The sequence below is a fragment of the Eupeodes corollae genome, chromosome 2 (assembly GCF_945859685.1).
Source record: "Eupeodes corollae chromosome 2, idEupCoro1.1, whole genome shotgun sequence".
NCBI classification, from domain to species: Eukaryota; Metazoa; Arthropoda; class Insecta; order Diptera; family Syrphidae; genus Eupeodes; species Eupeodes corollae.
In genome coordinates this window covers 107,660,775-107,681,343 of record NC_079148.1, presented here as the reverse complement: position 1 = coordinate 107,681,343, position 20,569 = coordinate 107,660,775, and the positions used below count along the sequence as shown (strand labels likewise).

Here is a 20,569-nt window from a genome sequence, read left to right as displayed (position 1 = left end):
TAACTAAACGACAAATTGAAAGATTGTAAACTTTTGGAAAGTAAAATATATTCGTAGATATCATGTTATTTAATTTCTGTATTGTTGAGTTTATTTTTATTGAATATAAGTATATCAAAAACTATGTTCCTTAATTTTGTAAATGAAAAAGTATTTAAATTGTGATTTTTTTGTTTAACGGTAAATAAAAGTTGAATAAAAACCCTGCTCATATAAAAAATATATAAAAATATATTAAAACTCTCTTTACTTATAAATATTTCCCATGAAAAAGAATTAATGATTTATTAAGTCAATTTTAAAGGCAAGTCATCTAGCTATGTAAAAGAAGGCAACTTATACTTTTTGAATAGCAAAAGCAATTATTGTTGCCACTGTACTCTTTTGACCAAAATTTCATTTGATAGCTCTGAGCTTTCATTTGATATAAAATACAATAAAATTCGATGAACAAAGCCAGGCAAATTATTAAGTTATAAGGCATTACATATTTGGTGGATTTTTTTTTATAACAGGGCTGCCGAGGTGTTCGGCCAGTTAAGACATGGCAACCCTATATATTCATAATCAGTAGACCCAGACCTTTCATTTGATACCAAATTTAACCATTAACTGGATGGGCTAAGTCATGGTCGAAAAATACGCACCTTGAAATAGGGCTGCCAAGCGCTTCGGCCCACTTTTAGTTAGGCAACCCTATATATTTCGATCTATCTCGTCGAGCTCTATTGTTTGGCACTAGTTTCAGCCATTAACTGGATGGGCTAAGTCTTGGTGAAAAAAACGCACCGGAAGTGCCCCGGTTTAGACGTCTTCGGCCCAAAATCTGATAGGCAACCCTGGTGCATTATTTTTCTCTAGAGTATCTCTATTTAGTAAGAGGTATTAGATCCATTGAGAGGATGAGCTAAGTGATCTGACGGTCGCCTCTCCGCCTATCAACAAAGTTTAAAATATACAATGCCGCCTCAAAAAGTATTATGTTGTACTGTGCTTAAGTTTGAAGGTACCGCGAATACAACCAAATACAAAAACTGATAATACCGATAATAAACCTAAATATTCTCTGCACATTGAAACAGGTTAACGTCCATCCAGCTACATTTTTCTTTCGTAAGACGAAATCTTAATCTTCCTAATAATAGATTACCCAAAATTTTATCGAAAGCCATTATAAACAAGAAAATGTTCTGAGTTAAGTAATGGTTGGATCTTTTTCATGGATATTCGTTTAATTTTTTCTTTGAGCTACTTGAATGGCCAAGCTTACATAAAATTCTCTTAGTGCAACTGAGAGAAAAAAAATGCACTGAATTTACAGCAAGTGCGACACAGTCTCAATACCAAACTACTTTGATGACTCTAATTATTCACGTGATATGATTTTCATTATTTTTAAAGCTCGCTGCGGGTTCCTTATTATCAATGGAAAAGCCTTCTCAAGTGATAGTCCATTTTTACTTACTGTTAAACAAAATTCATTTGAATCGCACACACAGACATCTCTCTAAAAATCATTGATTTAAATTCCAGGAACCTTAAAACGTCGAGTCGTCAAGAATTATCAAAATTTTCAATTCGTCAAATCGGATCGATTACAATAACTTCGCGTTGGAAGTTAACAATGATCACAAATAGTACAATTTTCAAGCGGTGTCAAGAGCTACACAGGACTAGAAGATTTTTTAAACGTTATGTATTATTATATTCTTACATATTCTTATTTCGGATGACAAAAATTATAATTGTCATTATTTCCAAGGTAATTTTGAAATTGTCATTTTTCCAATTAATATGTAATTGTACTCAGACTCTGAATATTTTGGGAGTTATTATTTTTGAATTTAAGAAATTATTATATTTTAAGGAATTTCAACATTTAAGTAGTAATTCAAGTCTATTATTTTTATTTCTGAACATACTTCAAATTCATATAGTCTCAACAGCACGGACGTGCGACGCAATTTCGTATTTAATTTTCATTATTCACCTCCCAAGGATAAACCTTAGAGAATTTGAAAAAGTTGCAAGTTTCATACTCAAATAATAACATAATGCATGCCTACATATTATATTATAATCCATATATGTACAGTACATAGTCCTTGCAAATCTTTTGAAGATAGTTTACAAAAGAAAAGTCGTAAAACAATTCCTTTTTGTGGGCCATATGCATTAAACAAGATGTAATCGTACCTTGTAATATTTCAGCAATATCCAAGTATTTTTTATGCACTTCTCAAAAATAAAATATAAAAATGAATGTGTATGAGAAAAGAGTCCTCGTACCTATACGTAAATATAATATAAGAAATCTTGTTTAAGGTCTTGGTGCTCTCGTATACTCGTTTATATGAAAAAGGGTACTTGAGTGCAGATAACACGCAGAAATAATATGCTCAAACGATAATGCTTTGACGGCCTTATATGTGTTTGTATACGAGTAACGAGTACGTTGTGTCTAAGGAGCACATCCTGCTTGGTGTCTTCACATCAAACATGTAGGCGGACCAAAGCAAATATCCTTTTTTTTTATCCAAAACTATCTTAGAAGTTTGGAAAATATTTTTTTTTTTAAATATATTTTTTAAAAGTTGGCTTTAGCTTGAAGCTGAATGACTTTTTTCTTGCTAGCCCCCCATCAGAAATCGATAAAATACACTATGAGGGGGCGATTGCGAGAAATATCCTTGAGTGAGAAGCTTTTTTTTTCTTAAGTCTTCGATTCTATCTCGTACAAGTCACACAATCAGTTTGTCGAGGCCAAAGGATGTGAGAAGTTCGATGGCAAACACACAAAACATCAAGAAAATACATATCCTACCAAACGCTTAATAATATGTGCGAGCTGGATGAGAGCTGATGCTGGTGTGCGAGATGGGGTTTATGTTATGGCATCTCTATATAACATCTTCTTTACTTGACACGATTTCCGCAATTTATTTGGGGCCGAGATTTTCGACGATTCGGCTATAAAGGACGAACCAAGTACAAGTAGTAGTGGTAGTAGTAGGTAGAAGTGGCTGCTATGAATCTGAGTATATTACAGTGAATGGGGTAGAGAAAAGGGAATGAGGGGATTTTGGTCGAGTTGTGGTGATATAAAAATAAAAAATGAATAATTTATTTGTATAAAATGCTCACATAAATGTCAATGGCAGACTTTTGGTTTGGACACACAAAATAAAGAATAATTCTTTTTGTTTTTTTGTTGGTTTGGTCTGCGAGGACACAAAACATATTTAGCAGTTTATTTTCGAATGTATGTTTTCATGTTTGCGTGATTGTGAAATAGAAAATAAAAAGATTGGTGGTATTTGAAACTATTATTTTATTTTCACCAAAATGTTTGGTTTTTAATATTCACATCATTTTTGGGTCGTTGCAATCAATTTTGATGAATTGCATTGGATTTAATTGAGATTCAAAATAGAAAATCGTGCTTCAAATTGAATTTTTAAAAGGTTGAAATAAGTTTGTAATGTTAATGTTAAGGTTAGTGATATTTGATTTTCATCCAAAAAAAAACAAACTTATTTTACTGAGATTACTATGAAATTTATAAATTCTTTGTATACTTCTTGGAAAAATAAACTCTTTGAAGATAGCTTAAGTTACAAGCTTTAAGTTACAATCTCAAAGTATAAAGTGAGAAACAAAAACTTAAAACTTAACTGACCACTTGACGGGTTCTTTGTACGTATTATTATCAAAGTTCGCAAAAATGGTATGAGTAATATTTTTGTGGATAAAATAAATATTCAGTTCGACTTACGGACCTATTATGACAATATAAGTCATAATTTCAAAGTTAACAATTATAAGTTTCCAGTAACACATTTTTAAGTTAATAGGAAAGATAAAAAAAAAAATTCAGAAAAATTGCAAGAAATATTTATGTGAAGCGATAGCAAGGTCCATATAATTTAATATTTGAAGATAATGTCATGCAAATGTTGACCTTGACTGCAACTCAAATGGTCAATCCACCTAGTCCAATTTTGGCATACTCTTTACAACATTTCGTCCGGTATCTCACTAATAAATGCTTCGATGTTGTCTTCCAATGCGTCAATTGAAGCAGGCTTATCTTTGTAGACATTAATTTTAAGATAGCACCACAAAAAATAGTTTAAAGACGTTAAATGGCACGATCGAGGCGGCAAATTTACCAGTCCCGAATGTGAAATTAAATGTTAATCGAACTCGCCTCTCAGAAAGTACATTGTTGTGCGTGTTGTGTGGCATGTGGAACCGTCTTGTTGAAACCACATGTCATGCAAGTCAAGCTCTTGCATTTTGGGCAAATAAAAGTTGGATATCATCTCGCGGTAGCGCTCACCACTCACAGTTACGTTACGATTCACATCATCTTTCAAGAAGTACGGTCCAATGATGCCTCCAGCCCATAAACCGCACTAAACTATGACTTTTTCTGGATGCATTGGTAGCTTTTGCAATGCTTCTAGCTGATATTCAGTCCAAAACCGACAAATCTGCTTGTTTACGTACCCATTGAGCCAAAAATGAGCTTCGTCGATGAACTGATTTAAAACTGACCATAAAATGGAAGAAGCGCGCGATGAACTTTCTTAACAGAGCACGCATCTTGCTAAGAACTTAAGTTTCAGAAAAACGAATCAGCACTGGTATTAATTATCATTCATAAATTATGGTTTAAACACAATATTCATAAATAAACGTTAACTATCTTGACTTTAGTGCAAATTGATTTCATTGCAATATTCATAAACTATTTCTAAGCATGTAGTCACTTAAAAGTCAACTTTAATACTTATTTAGTAGTTACTTTAGTAAATAAATTGTTTTGCATTCATTTATTAAGATCAATTTGACATTCAACCATTGGCGAATTCAGGGGTATCAATTTATATAAAATGTGTTCTTTAAAAAAAACCTTGAATAAGAGATCATGAAATTGGTATTAAGTTGCCTTTAAACTCCTGAAACTCGCCTTTAATTACGTCTAAAGTTCGTAAAAAATTTCGAATTCGAGCTTTTAATCAAACATGACATTAAAATGGTAAAAAATTCGAAAAAAGTGGGTCCTCCGACTCCGTCCGTATGTCTGTCTGTCCTGGCCCCTACATCTTAAAGACCTGTGTCAATTGAGTTTAAATTGATAAATTAAAGTTTTAAGCCAATTACCATAAGGCATTGTTTTAATTTTGTTAATACAGAAAATAACAGCAATCGACATCCAAATTTGTTGGTTAAATCGAAAATTCGAGTTTTTGTCATAAATTAGCCGTTATATTTTTTAAAACTTTCAAAATTTGTTTCTTAAATGGGCTTATTTCTACAAGAAAAACATATTTCGGTACTGATCCAGAAGAGCTGCCTTCATAAAACCGTTGTTTTGTTTAAGTAATTAATTCTAAAAAAAACGCTCCATTGGTTTCCAAAAAAAAATTAAGTCAATTAAAGTTTTTTTTTTTGAGAAATATAATGGCATTTAAATTTGAAAAAAAAAAAAAATGATTTTGTAGTTCCATTTTTAAATCTTAAAATATAATATATAAATATTTTTAAACAGACTTTTTGGAAGCGGCGCAGTGTGCATTTGTTTATTTCAAAATTGATTTTCTAATAAACACAAAAACTTTCAAGATCTTAAAAAATTTACTAAAATTACTTTTTGAGGTGAATTTGTTTTGGATGATTGAAACACGAATTATTTCAACAACATAAATGTCACAAAAACAGCAAGAGTGACACTTTTGTTAAACTAATGGATAATTGCATAATACATAAAACATAATGAACGTTTCATATCTATTGATATAAAAGCTTTTAATCTCTTGAGATTTGAAGTGAAAAGAGATTCTGAAACGAGAAATTTGTGTGTGCCTCTTAAAACTTATTTGTTCATACTAATTTGTTTTTATTTAATATTTAGAGAAATGATGTACCTACTTAAATGCACCTATTTCCTTATATTCAAGAACCAAACACTTTTCTGTGTACGATTTGTAAGTTTTGTTGATTCCTTTAAGATCAAAATATTTCCTAGCATCTACTTGTAAGCAGACTGATAGCGACAGTAATAATTGAATTCGAAATAACTACGTCAAAAAAAGCCCGACAGTTCTTCATATCGGATCCTCTCTCATTTTCTGGGGTTTTGAATATGTGTTACGTTCTTCGTATTAATACAAATGGGAAAAAGAAAAATATGTTTTAATTTTTGAAGAAACTGTGTTTCGAACAACATTTAAGCAAAACCCTCTTAAATATTGTGTTTAAGCTCTTAAATATGGCATACTAGCTTTTTACCCGCGGCTTCGCCCACAGTGGAGAAATTAAATAAGTATGAGAGATAAAGGGTAAGGGTATAATAATAGAAATGAGTCAATATAATAACTAAATTTTATTGCTTGGCTGAGATCAACAATTTTTAAAAATTACTACAGACAATGAAGTTTCAACACCTTAATATATGCTTATTGAAGTGCAACAACAAATGTTAAAATATATTTCACCGTAACAAAAATTAATAATTCTGAATTCTAAAGAAAGAAGAGTCTACCACTGCCGGAGTCTATTTTATGTAAAACTTGATGGAAAACATGATTTTGCTCTGGAAGTAATTGAGGGACTAATTCTGCCACTTGATGTTGCAGTGCTATGAAATCATAATCTAGCTCTAGTGCAATTTTATTATCAAAATCATCCACATTGTATCTTCGAGGGCTGGACATTCCAAAATGAACTTTGTTTTCGATTATAATTAGCGTTTTATTGTAGACATGTTCATTGAAAGTAATGTCTGTGTGTGTTGATGTAAAATATCTTCAGCCATGTATTCTTTGTACTTATTCCAAAGAGTTTGAGGGTTAGAAAGACCGCAAGAAGGTAAAAGCGTAGCGTAAAGTTCCCTGATTTTATCTGGCGATCGGCATTGTACAGCTTCCTCCATAGTTTCATCCCAATGATTGTCATTTTCTAACAGTCGCCGAGCTTCACATGCTTCTCGGTAGGTTTTACATTCCTGAGCATTGACAATTTTAAGTTCTGTAAAGCTTATTGGACCTCCAACATGATGCAACAACATGCGCAGACAGAAGCATTCAAAAATCGTAACATGTACGGTAAACATAGAAAAAATATAAACAGTTGAAACTGTATTCAATTGGATTAGATATTGAATTAGATATTGTCGTCACCGTCGTTGAAGTAGCTAAATTTGACGATATTTTGACAAATAATTTTCTTATTTTTCGTAATTTCTTTTTATTTTTTTTAATAAAAAGTATCCTATGTTACTTCTAATACATTCAAGAGTGTATGTGCAAAGTTTCATGGTGATCGGTTAAGTAGTTTTTGCGTGAAAGCGTAACAAACAAACTTACATTTGCATTTATAATATTAGTATGATGATTCATGAATCTGTTGGAATCTTGTAATGCTTTCATGAGTAGAAAATCGTCTAAACCAAAAAGTTAGACCATAACTCGCTGGAAACAGTGTTCTAGAATAATTTTATAACTAAAGTTGTCACTATAGCCCTTGAAATGTGTAAATGTATGTAATCTTAAGATACACATTATGTTATTTAAATTTGTAAGCCTATTTTTACAACAATAAAGATCTCTTTAAAGCGGCGATTGAAAACTCGTCTATATGTTAAATGTGTAAACCTCAATGCCCCCTGATTAAAAGCCTGGATCCGCCCTTGCGTTCAACTCAACACTAAAGTTAGAAAATCATTGAATTCTTTATATGTACATGTTTATAAATTTGATCTACAATTTCAAATAACTTCTCAAATAATTTTCTGTTTTTAAAATTGGTAAATTTTATTTATGGAGTACCCGTAGCGTGATGGTTAGTGCGTTGCACTGTCATGCAAGGGGTCTTGGGTTCAATCCCTGCCTGTGTCACGTAACTTTTTTCACGGGTATTGCCTCTTGCGAGGAATTGACAAATCCTCCAAGAGTAATTCTTGTCATGAAAAGTGCTTTCTCAAATTCGCCGTTCGGATTCGGCATATAAACTGTAGGTCCCTAACATCTCTGACAACATTACTAGCACACAAGAATGGTTGAGAGTTGTATGTCACTAGGCCCTGGTTCTTCATATACTGTTGCTGCACCTAATTTATTTATTTAATTTAAATTTTATTTACGTTTTTTGGAAAAAATATTCCATGTTCTTATTCACTTTTCTTTAAACTAAAAAACGATTGGTAAAATATTAACGGCCAATTTCTTCACAGATCCGTAACGTAAGAACCTTCACTAGTCCTAGAATCAGTGCTCAAATCACTCGTAGGACTCGAAACTTCGTTGAATAAAAATAAAAGAAAAAAGCAAATCAATCACAAAATATACAACTGATGGAAACAGTCTTAGAAGTCTAGTTTCGTACCTGTTAATTAAAACTTTCAATTTTGTTTTATTAATTTTGACATATTTTTATTGGTTCATATATATATGAAAATAATAATTGAAATTTTAGGCTTATAACTTCTTCGGACTGGGTTGTTAAATTAGATCTGGTACTAGTGGCGAGAACTAATTTCTTGTTAGGAGTACGTATCAGGCATAAATCAACAATGGATTAACTATGAATTCTTCAGAAATATTTGCAAAAGAACTGTCAGTATTATAGTGTATTTCACTTAAAGTAAAGTCCCAAGACAGCCATTTTTTAATTTAAATTTTGTTCCTATTATTAAAAAATAAATCGTTTTTGGTAGAGTTCAGTTAAAAATCCTGTTTACTAGAATTTCTTAATAACAAAACGGGTGAAGCGATTTTTCACGAGTAGCTGTTGAAATTTTTTTAACTTTGTTTAAACGCTAAAAATACTGTTAGCAACACTGACACGTTTTGACAGATGGTTCGAAGGTTTAGTATTGTTAGTTTTGCCTTGGTTTCGGAATATTAGTTAAAATTGTGTTCTTCTTTTACAAACAAGAAAAATCATGTGCTTGCATGCTAAACAAATAAAGCTATGCAAGTACAACTAAAGTCCATGTAAAGTGCATATGGTCAATCGCTCGGTTTAAAGAAAGTAGTTCTAAAAGTTTTAAGAGCCCTCGTTTTGACAATAATGTTATTACACCAGATCTACGCAAGTGGGTTCATATCAATTCCCTTATAGGTAAAATGTTTATTTATACCAAAATTCAAAACGCTCCGCTCTTTATTGTACCAGACATTTGTTCCTTATTTAAAAGAGCTTGTATTTGATTCAAAATCATCGCTTAAAATAATTGTTAAGGGATCTACCCAACCATACTTAAAAACCATATTAATATTTAGTATAAAATATTCCAAACATTCCTAACTTGTTCTTTTACCTAGTGCTCTTTCAAAAAGAGTTATGAACCTTAAAACGATTGTCCAAATGAAAACTCCAATAGACTTAATTTTACCATATTGAGTTTAAAATTACAAATGTAATCTTATATAATCCAAGTTCATAAAGAAATCCAATCTCTGGCTCATAATTTCCTATCTTTTGGTTCTACATTCATGCACGTGCTTCTTTCGTAAAATAGAGAAAACAAAAATAAAAACAATTTGTCCTACCACATCCTATGTCACTTTGAAGCTTCCAAGCAAAAGTTATTGTTCTACCTTGAATGTATGTCATAGCTTGCTTGTATATGTTTCTCATTTTTCATTTTATTGAGATACATATTTTCATATAAAAATTCAGGAAGAAAATAACACGTAAGCCACGACCGAACAAGAACAAAAACAAAAATTTAACAAAAAGAAAAACATTAATATATTGTTGGTATGGAAAAATATACATTTCCTTTCAACCACCTATGCACAGAGGCACACAAAAACATGGTCTGTCAAAATATCCATGGAAAATCATCCATTACCTATAAAACATGGTATACCTGGAACAAGAGTATAAAATAACACGCACCACACACACACAGATACACAGTGATAGCAATTTATGTACATACCTGCATAAATCCTTCGGGACATCCTGGGAGCTCGCCCGATGGACTAAAATTTGAATCGAATCCATCAATATCCGAATCGACCAAACCCTCATCGAAACGTCCCACTGTAAATCCATCGAATATAATCTGCGAAAAAAAAGATACAAAAATACAAAATAAAATACACAGAATATAAAATGTGTGTATGGAAGGAGGAGGTGGTGGTAGGCTGGTTGGTCGTTGGTCGTTAGGGTGGTATGGTGGTGGTACAAAAGTATAGGCTGGGATAGGGTAGGGCAGGGTATTAAGAGACAAGCTAGGGGTTATGAAGAGGTGTAGGTTTAAATTGAAGGAAGGTATTTTAGAATATTTATCCAAAGAGGATCAAGCCTTGCTGATGCCTAGTTGTTGTTGGTGGTTGTTAGGTGGTTGATTGGTTCTTTTTAGTGGTGAAATGGACTAAATACCAGATGATACCTCTGCATATAGAGATGCCCAGAATCCATTCGTCCGTCGTCGTTCAATTTTCCTGTATACCTACCTTAACTACATATATAATAAAATGTGTTCTTTTTTTGTTGTCCCTAATAGGATAATACTTATGCATACATATATCTATGCAAGGGATGGGAGGGGATGACGACTTAATTTCATGGAAATATATGAAACGTGCTTGGGGCGTAATACCAGGTCTACAGCGAGTTCCGGTTGCATTAGGACATAGCTAGCTATTGCTGCTATTTCTATAAAATATGCCGAGGATATCAGAAAAAGCCAATGATTTTTATTCCAGCGTAATGGATATTTCATTTTATTTTGCAGATTATTGACCCAGAACAAAGTATATACATATAAATCTAAGTATCTATATACACAAGCATTGAACCCACAGTGGGCGGTATATATAAAAGTTGAATTGTGAAACCATGATACTCGTCCGCTGTCCGTGCCATGATGACATTGCAACAATTTAAAAGCAATCCGATGAAATTAATCCGCTTCACTATATCTAAATTGTTGCATTGTGTATCTAGATATAGGGTTAGATATACAAACATAAAGCTATAGAGAGATGCATTTTAAAGCATCAGGAATTTGCATGGGTTATTGAAGTATAATTGAAAATGATTGCCATTACTTGGTTTGTGAACCATAGTATGACATTTGCATCAATCCCACCCGTCCATGTGATGCAGCTGGCCAATCCAAGTTATGCTCACTCCGTTCACAATCGTCGTTGTTGGTCTTTCGGGGTTGGGTCTAGGGTGAAATGCGAATGACATCATTAAATTGAAACATTCTCAAGAACTCTTTAAAGTGCCATATAGTACACATCACAATCTTACGAAATCCCATATTGTATACTTTGACGGATATGCAATGATTGCCGTCTCGAATACCGTCGTCTTCATCTTCGTCGTCATCGTGTCGGTCGTATACCATTTAAACTGCATGCAGCATATACCTAACCCTTAAACCATCAAGCAACCACTTAGGGGTGTTCCACCTTTAAAAGGTTTCGACGTCGTTGTTGTTATACCTTTAGTCTTGGTTGTCGTCTGTCAGAGAGGTCCACAACCCTTCGACAAGGTAAACATCATTATGAGGGTAAACATCCTTGATGTTTAGCATTTTATAGAAAATGCTTTCAATAAAACTTAGCTCGAATGAATATACCAATGTGTAGCTACCTATATACAAAGGAACACATATGGTGTTGACTTGTTGTGCCTCTTTGGTTAAGAAATCTTTCAATATACACACATATAAACAAACGGACCATGCATATCGCACTATAAAATATTATACATATACACTGCACCTCTTCAAGGTTAAAGCAACATAGATTCGAGGTTCTTTGGATAAATGACTTTGTTTGCAAAATATTTCGAACATAAATACACACCTATACATAAACATTGGGATAGGTAGAATTACACATACTAAAGCAAACTTTTAGAAGTGTGAATTTTGAAATGGGTGTCATAAGTAGTTGATGGATTCAAAAGGAATTACAAATTGTGATTTTGAGTAGCGATGGCGAAGGATTTTTGCAGAGGGTAAGTATATTCGTTTGTTTTAAGTATTTTCAAAATGAGACATGACATTTTCGAAAGAGATCTTCTGCACTAACTTGTCATAAGTACCTGGAATGCTATTTCTGTATACCTAAGTTCCCTTATTAAAAATGAATCTGACTAAAAAAACATATTACAAATGTTAATATGCATTTTTTTTCTATAGCAAAATACTCAACACTTTAATTTTTTTTCACTGTTGTCTCTTAAATTATCCTTCGCATCCTTGGTCATTATTCATAAATATTGCTCACATTTTCCATAGGTTAGCAGGTTTTTTATATTCATAAGATTTGAAACATAGCTGTTATGATTATCTTTAAGAATAATCTTGACAATAAAGTACATATTATATGGACTTAATATGAATTAATAGCTCTTATGCAGTATAAAAATACCGATTGGTTTACTTTTCCTAAGTATCTTGAAATAGACTGTCTGAAGATTATTTTGGAAAAACAGAATGAACAAGTGACATGACTATGGCAGCTTTAAACTGTAAAAGTTTTGAAGACTCTATTCTTGAAGTGAACATTGTTTTATTAACACGTTTTCCAAGATTCGCATCTTTATTTCTGAAAGTCGTTTTATTTTCAACTTCCCATTGTAATCGGTCCAATTTTTCGAATCGAAAATTTTGACATTTCTAGACGTTTCAAGGTCGCTAGGTTAAGTTATGTTAACGTGGCTGCGGATTTAAAATCCACACACTTAGGCCAGAAGAAAACGCCCATTGTAATACCTAGAATCTAGAGAATTCTCAGTGTTCCGGAAGGACACTTATTAGGGAGCTAATATGAAGTCTGCTTTGAGATAACAAGTCCTTAGAGCGCTTAAGATCCAGTAAAGGCCATATGAGTCTATTGCAAAAGCTGTTTGTTTTACCATGAGTTTACATGCAGATAACGGTTTACCTATCTCCTCCCTTACAGGTGAAATAGGCATGACGGTTCCATTTTTAGCGAGTTTATCAGCTCTACAATTTCCCGTGATGTCTTTGTGGCCCGGCACCCAACATAGGTGAATGTTAAATTGCTGCGCCATCTCCATAAGAGACGATAGACAATCAAGGGCCGTTTGAGATTTGGTTGAGACACCGTCAAGAGATTTAATAGCGGCCTGATTGTCAGAAGATGCGGATATCAGAAGTGGATATCACGTTTACTCTTAGCCAGCATAGAACCTCTTTGATCGCCAAAATTTCCGCTTGGAAAACGCTACAATGATTAGGGAGGCTAAATGAGATGCTTAGATTAAGCTTTTCTGAGTACACACCACTCCCTCATTTGTCTTAGATCCATCTGTATAAAAATGGATACATTTGTCATCCAGGAGTTTTTTATCTTCCCATGGAATGGATACCTGAAAATTTTTGCCAAATAGGGGTTTAGGAACAGTGTAGACTAAGTACTTATACAACGTATAGAACCAAAGAGGTTCAAAATGATGGAGTGGCCCACATTGATGTTGGTCCATTGAGATGAGGTGTTAAGTCTTATAGCTGTACTCGCTGCCACTTGTTTACTCAAGATGTCGAGGATTGTCAGATGGAGGAGAGTGTTTAATGCTGCTGATGGTGTGGTTCTCGTAGTGGTTCGTTGTATGTGACTTTTTCCAGTGCAGTCCACCATACTGTAACCTTGTACATGAGTGTTGGTCGGATGACCGATGTGTAAAGCCAGTAGGTTATGCGAGGTTGAAAGCCCCATTTCCTTCTTATGGGTTTCTTGCAAAGGAAAAGAGCTGCTGTAGCTTTTTTAACTCTTTCCTGAATCAGACCAAGATATTTGGCTTCATTGGTAAAAATTAGTGGTACACCTTTAATTAAAGGAGGTACAATTACTGGGATCTTGTATTTACGTGTAAAAAGCACGAGATCTGTTTTTGCGGATTAATACTAAGTCCGCAATGATTAGCCCATCTAGTGAGCATATTGAGTGCCTTTTAGGAGGAGGTCTGTCAGTGTATTAGGATGTTCCCCTGTGACGGCGAAGTAGGGAATATTCGATAGTTCTTACCAGAGTGTACAAGGCTGTTTCTACCGGTTTTCTTTTGCAGAAAGCATGCTGAGACATTGATAGTCTCTTATTAATGCTATTACGTTTATGGATATCAATTAATCGTTCCAGAGTTTTGAGAATGAATGATGATAGGCTAATAGGTCTTAGGTCTTTAGGGTTGACATGCAAGCTTTTGCCGCCTTGGAAATGAAAACTACTTTTACATCTCTCCATCGCTTAGGTATATAGACCAGATTTATACAACTTTTTAGAAGATCATCTTAATGATGGGCAAGGTTATATCAATGTTAAGTTGTAGCTCAGCTGGCACGATTTGATCGGGACCTGGAGATTTATAAGGTTTGAAACTATTCAGAGCCCATGTCAATTTTTCTTTTGTAACCAAACCTTAAACAAAAGTTAAGTTAATATCCGACCCAGGATCTTTTATTGTATTGACGGATTTGGAGCTATCCGGGAAGCTCCAAGCTCTTCGCAAGAGTTAGTCCATGTACCATCTGAGTTTATAGGACAACTAGGTATGGTTGGATTTGTCGAGAGAATCTTCCTTATCCATGATGCCTCCGAGGATTCTTCTATTGAGCTACAGGTTGATCTCCATGGAGTTTTTTTGGCTATTCTCAATTCGAGTTTATACTTTTTGTGTATTCTTTATAGGAGTCCCAATTTTGGGGATGTCTAGTCTTTCAATTGAAAAGCCTTCTACAACCTTTCCTGAATATTTCTAGCTGAGTAGCCCACCAACATGGTTTCTTCTTTCCTCGCACTGTAGAGAGGAGGCAGGCAGTTTCCATGGCTTTATTGAGGGCTACTGTAAGCTCATCGACTTTTTGATCAAGCTCAAGAGCGAAAAAGGTCCCTAGAGGCGAAATCAAAGATTTTTAGAGCGATGTCTTTGCGTGAGTGTATACGTTCGCGAAATTTTGTTCGTCGTCCATAGCTCTAGAATCAGTAGAGAAATCGACTTCAAACAAATTTTGTCTTACAGATAAAAATGCAGAAAGGACTTTCAAAGAAATTGAGTGGGTGGTTTTTTCAAAAAACAATTTAAAAAAAGGTAAACATTTTGTTCAACCAAAAAATCTCTCGGACCAAAAATGCTAGAGACTTGCATTAAGCTTTAAATTATATTTTGTTAAGTGATACCATACTAGTATGTTTCTGAAAAAAAAAAATCCAACTAATACTTTTGTTTATAAATCGAAAAAAAAAAACAGACAAAAAATATTTGACACCTCGAATAATAAATAAAAACGTAAAAAAATTGATCTAAAGTTGGTAAAAATTGATTTTCGACTGTAATATCTTTTCAACAATTAAAAATATTGTTTTCAAACTAATTTAATCTTAAAAGAAGTATTTTTTCAACATTCAGAAAAATTTCGAGAAACATTGAAGTGAAACTTTTTTCAAAAAAAATAAAAACCTTATCAAAAATTAACAAAAGTTGGTTAAAATTGATTTTCGACTTTAATTTCTTTTCAAAAATTAAAAATATTTCGTTCAAACTAATTTAATCTTACAGAAAATATTTTTTTCCATTCATTAGATTTTTTATAAAAATCCAAAAGTCAATTTTGTTCATACAAAAATAAAATCTAAAAAAATAGTACGCGAATTTGATTAAAATTGGTGTTCGGTTCTCGATATCTCGTAAACAACCCTTTTACCTTCCTAATACAAAAGTCCTGTGTTAAGGTTAATTTATTCAAACACTATATACTTACATTCTAAAGTATATATAAAAATGTTGATGTTTTAGAATAAACATCACACAAAATTTCAACCACACATAAACTGTCAAAACAATGTCAGCTTAAACAAATAAACAACTATATCGTAAATTTCGAGCCAGTTAAACTAGAGGTTAAACCAATAAACAACTAATGAAAATCACTCCCCATTCCCTTGATCTTAATTCCGCACTATTTAGAAACTTTCTCAATTTTCCACATCGTTGAATAAAAACTAAGCCCCATATTCACTTAACGAACCCGAAATTCCAACAGTTTACGTCCTTTCTCTGCTCAATTTTTCATATGTACACATACACCTACCCTTATTTTATATATGTATATCCTTGTACATTATCTAAATTTTTATTTCTCATTCCATCGAATGTTTCAAAATAATTAACAAATTGTTTTCATTTCACCAAATCATCCAGTAAATGGATAAAGACACACATAAAAATAAAACAAAAAAGGTCTGGTGAATTAATTTGTTATAGTAATTAAAAACAAAAAAAGACAAGACCCAACAATACACCACTCATTTCGCAGTAAATTATCAAAAACAAAAAAGTAAACATTTATGAGCTTCGGGGTCTATCATGATGGAGCCACTTTTCAAGGCTCACACGTTTATGCAAAAATTCAATTATTATGAAAAAAAAAGAATTTCACGAATGCAAACAATTTTTTGAAGGCCTATATATTTTACATATACATATATAGATATATTCTTATTTGGAAGGAAAGTGCGATGTATAATAATGATGTGGGAATAGAAGGTAACGTCAGCCTGTCATATGTTTAAAAAGAGTGCTTCCAGCTAAGTTCTAGAACACAAAAAATAAAAAAAAAATTATTTTAAAGAAACATTTGAAGTTCAACTCAACTCCCTTCTCATTAATTTTGTACGATGAACTCTGTCTTTAATAAGATAAATAGACTGTGCGGGCGCCCTAAGGAGTTGACTTAAAATTGATTTTAGAACAACAAGAAATATGTGTGTACAATACACACAAAAACAAGTAAGCTTCCGACATTCAAAACAAACTCACTCACCCACATACACACAAAAACATACATTTAAAATAAACAATCTTTGCCCTAAACTCAACACAGTTGAACAGTGTTGTTATACCCACTCGTACGGGCGGAACTTACTTTTTTGTTGGAAAATAAAAAAAAACACGCTTAAGGATAAAAAAACACAAGGAAAGTTTGGTAAGTCTTACAACAACAATAACCCTTCGAGGAAAAAATTGTCGGTTTAAAAATTAAAATTAAAAAAAAGTCCCTACAAATGTAAATTTTTATGGGACGAGGCTAACAATGTGTAAACTTTTCTTTTTTTTGTTAAGTTTTGTGAAATGTAACATCAGAAAATGTTCTTTTTTGAAACATTAATAAAAATAATAACTTTGACTAAATCAGCTTCAAGAAAACAGAGATGGTCAATACAAATGTTTAAGAAGTGTTGAAATAGCCCTAGACCAAAGGTTTCAGATAATATAGATGTCATATAAATGTTTAGTTTTTCAAATTGTGAAAAATGTTGAAATATTTCAGTTGAATTAATAAAAGTTTATAAAAGATGAAAAAAGGTTTTATTTTTTATCCTTAAGGTCCAAGAATTTGTTTTCTTTAAAATAATGCACATGAAAATGAAAAAAAAAAAGAAGAAAAACGGTTTTGCTGTCCGTACCTCGAATCAAAGCTTGAAAGTAGCATTTCAAAATTACATTTGTATGATTTTTTATTTTTCAAAAATATATATATGTTTTCATACATAGGGTTTTTCAATTAGGGTGGGAAGATGTTGTGCGTAGATGTCGTGCCGTTTACTGTGTGGAATGTAGCGATGTCCTTCTGGAACCACATGTCGTCTAGGGCTTAATAGTTTAATTTGGGCCATAAGAAATTAGTTATCATCGTTATGTAGCGTTCGCTGTTAGCGGTGACCGCCTCAATAGCATCATTTAAAAAAAAAAAACGGTCCAATTACGCCGCCGGCCAAAAATCCACACCAAACGGTAACGTTTTGAGGATGCATTATCACCTGGTGAACCTCATGTGGGTTTATGTCGTCCCATATACAGCAATCTTGTTTTTGAACACAGCCATTCATCCAAAAATGCGCTTCGTCACTAAGGTGACTTTTCGGCCAAAATTGGGGTCAGTGAACAAACAACGTTGTCTATGGCCATGAACTTTGAGCTCCGGGTGTAGGCCCAAGTACCGACGCAAAATTTGCTGAACTGAAGTCCGCAAAAGGTCGAGTTCTTGTGCACGGCGAGGAATAGACTGCCTTTCTGTTCTGCTGTACACTTTCACGGACGTTCTTGTCCGATCTGAAATTCCTTGAACTTACGGGTGTTGGCTGATTGTTAAGGGAACCGGTCGTCCCAAATTTGGTCACCAAACGTTGAAGAGGCGGCTATGAAATGCCACAACGTCTACCGTAAAATGGGCACAATGCACGTAACGCTAACGTTAACGAACACTCATTTTAATAATAAAGTTTTAACATTTGAATGTGCTGTTGTATCGTGTTATTTGCTACGGTGATTTTACATAAATAGCTGAATAATAAACAAAAGAGATTTGACATATGTCACCAAAACAAAATGGTTGCCACGGGCCTCCGAAATCTACCCTTCTCAATTTGATAACCCTTTATAAATAGCGTCCAAACACTTGTCGATTTAATAAGATTGTTATTTTCAATTGGGTGTTGTTGGCCACCAAAAATGAAAGACTAATGCAAAATGTTGTTAAGAGTCACACAAGAACGCCACAGAATAAATTTTGTTGTGATTTACTCGTAAAGGCATGGTCAGTTTGTAATTTGAATTTATTGTTTCGAGATTGCCAGAAGTCAAAAGTCTATGTAAAGAAGCAAACTGCAAACATAATTCAAAATTTAGGATAAGGGGCTTGAATTAATAATACTTTTGGGGAGCGTATACATATTTTTAAAAATAAATCTGTACTTATATTGTAAAGCTCAAGAGTTTGTTTGCTTGTTTGTTTGGTTGTTTGAATGAACTTATCTCAAGAACTATTAGTCTAATTTGAAAAATTCTTTCAATTCTAGTTTGTTCATGTATTGAGGAAGGCTATAGATTATTAAACATCACACTATGACTAATACGGCCTTAGAACCATTAAAGAATGTTTCAAAATCAGGAATTTTTTTGAGCTTTTAGGAGCTTCTACTTCGAAAACAGTTAAAGTTTTTCTGAAATAATGTATAACGAAATTGTTTCATTTTATAGTTCTAAAAAATTTGGCTCACTATATCCATTTTCATATTAACCAAGTTTATTCTTAAATAAAGGATTTTATGTGGAAGTATTTTTCTTAAGATTATGTTAATATTTATTCTAATAAACACATTGTTTTATGACAAATTTTTAATTTTTAAAGGCGATTGATTTTAATGAGTATCTTAGTAGTTATCACAGTTTCAAAATATAAATGATATTAACATTATTGAAGTCATCACACAAAAAATTTATTGCAGTCTAACGTGGCTTATCTTTCAATTTCAGACAATTTTAATTTCAGATTGGTTAATCTCCTTAAGTCAGCTCAGTTTTTTTAACTTGATAAAAATATTAAAAATGTAAAATTTTCATATAGCTAACTTCATTTACAATTTTCCAAAAAATATTCAGTGAATATTTTATGAAAGATCCTCAAATTAAAAAGTCATACTCGCAAAAATACTTCCAATAAACATAACGTATGGACATTATGTATGGCTATTACTGTAAGGTGGTTTTATAGTATTCCTAGTATCTATAAGAAGCATTTTAACGACCTCAAATTAATTTTTCATTATTCATTCTCTTTTTTGGAACATTTACTTTAAAATGGGATTTTAATGGTGTTCTTTCAGAGTGCATCACTGTGCTACATAACCGATAGCCTTTACAAGTCCACTTTTTACACTTTAAATGTCCTTAAAATAAAAACCTATAAAACTTTTTAATACTTGATGTTAAAAATAAAATTCTTGCGATTTGCAAGTACTAAATGTCAAGTTGGACATTTTTCATTTGATGATCTTATAAACTTCTTATGCACCAAACTATACCTATACCTTTCTATAGCACATGAAAAAAAAGAATAAACCAAATTCAGGCGATTTTGAGGTTTTGCCATTTTTAAAACTAATTTGACTGAACTAATATATCAACGTCAAATAATCTCTCTCCTTTAAAAGAAAAAATCAAATTAATGATGAAAAAAAAGAAACGGGAATAAATACCATCACTGGGTTGCTAGAGCTATACAGAGCCTTCTGCTGATAGAAGTCCATTGTTGCTGAGACTAGGTTCCTTCGTTGCTATTGTCGTGTTGGTGTATACATATTTTATATGCATGCATTTATGACGGAATGGGTAATCGTATTTTGGCAGGCTAAAGGAGCGTTGAAACATTCAAAAAAATCTTGAGCCAAAACGACCACCTGATATGATGACGACGATGCAAAGAGTGGTAAGCGAGCGGCAAGTGGCAAGAAGACAACTTTTAGCTTTCCATTAATCATGTACGAAACAATATTATCTTCCCACTTGGTCTTGCTTCCTCTCTAAAAATATATCTTGAGCTTCCTTATGTAGGTACGAGTATATGTGGCAAGAAAGGATCTTCCTTATACTATAATTTTGTTTTTTAACTTTTTTCTTCTTCTCTATAGAAACTGATTTATAAATCTTTATGCTTGTATATCTTCGCATTCTTTGTGTGATGTTGCTCCCTTGATGGTACTGTGTGGGTTGGGAAAAAAGTTATTTCTTC

General features: G+C 32.8%; 1 protein-coding gene across 1 annotated transcript in view; it reads right to left on the bottom strand.

The window, feature by feature from the left end:
- The window catches only part of LOC129947178 (uncharacterized), a 337,053-nt gene that overhangs the window by 209,372 nt on the left and 107,112 nt on the right, over nucleotides 1-20,569 (bottom strand). Inside the window, exon 5 of the mRNA XM_056057626.1 lies at nucleotides 9,956-10,081. Within this exon, the coding sequence (XP_055913601.1) occupies nucleotides 9,956-10,081 (126 nt within the window). The remainder of the gene's footprint in view (nucleotides 1-9,955; nucleotides 10,082-20,569) is intronic.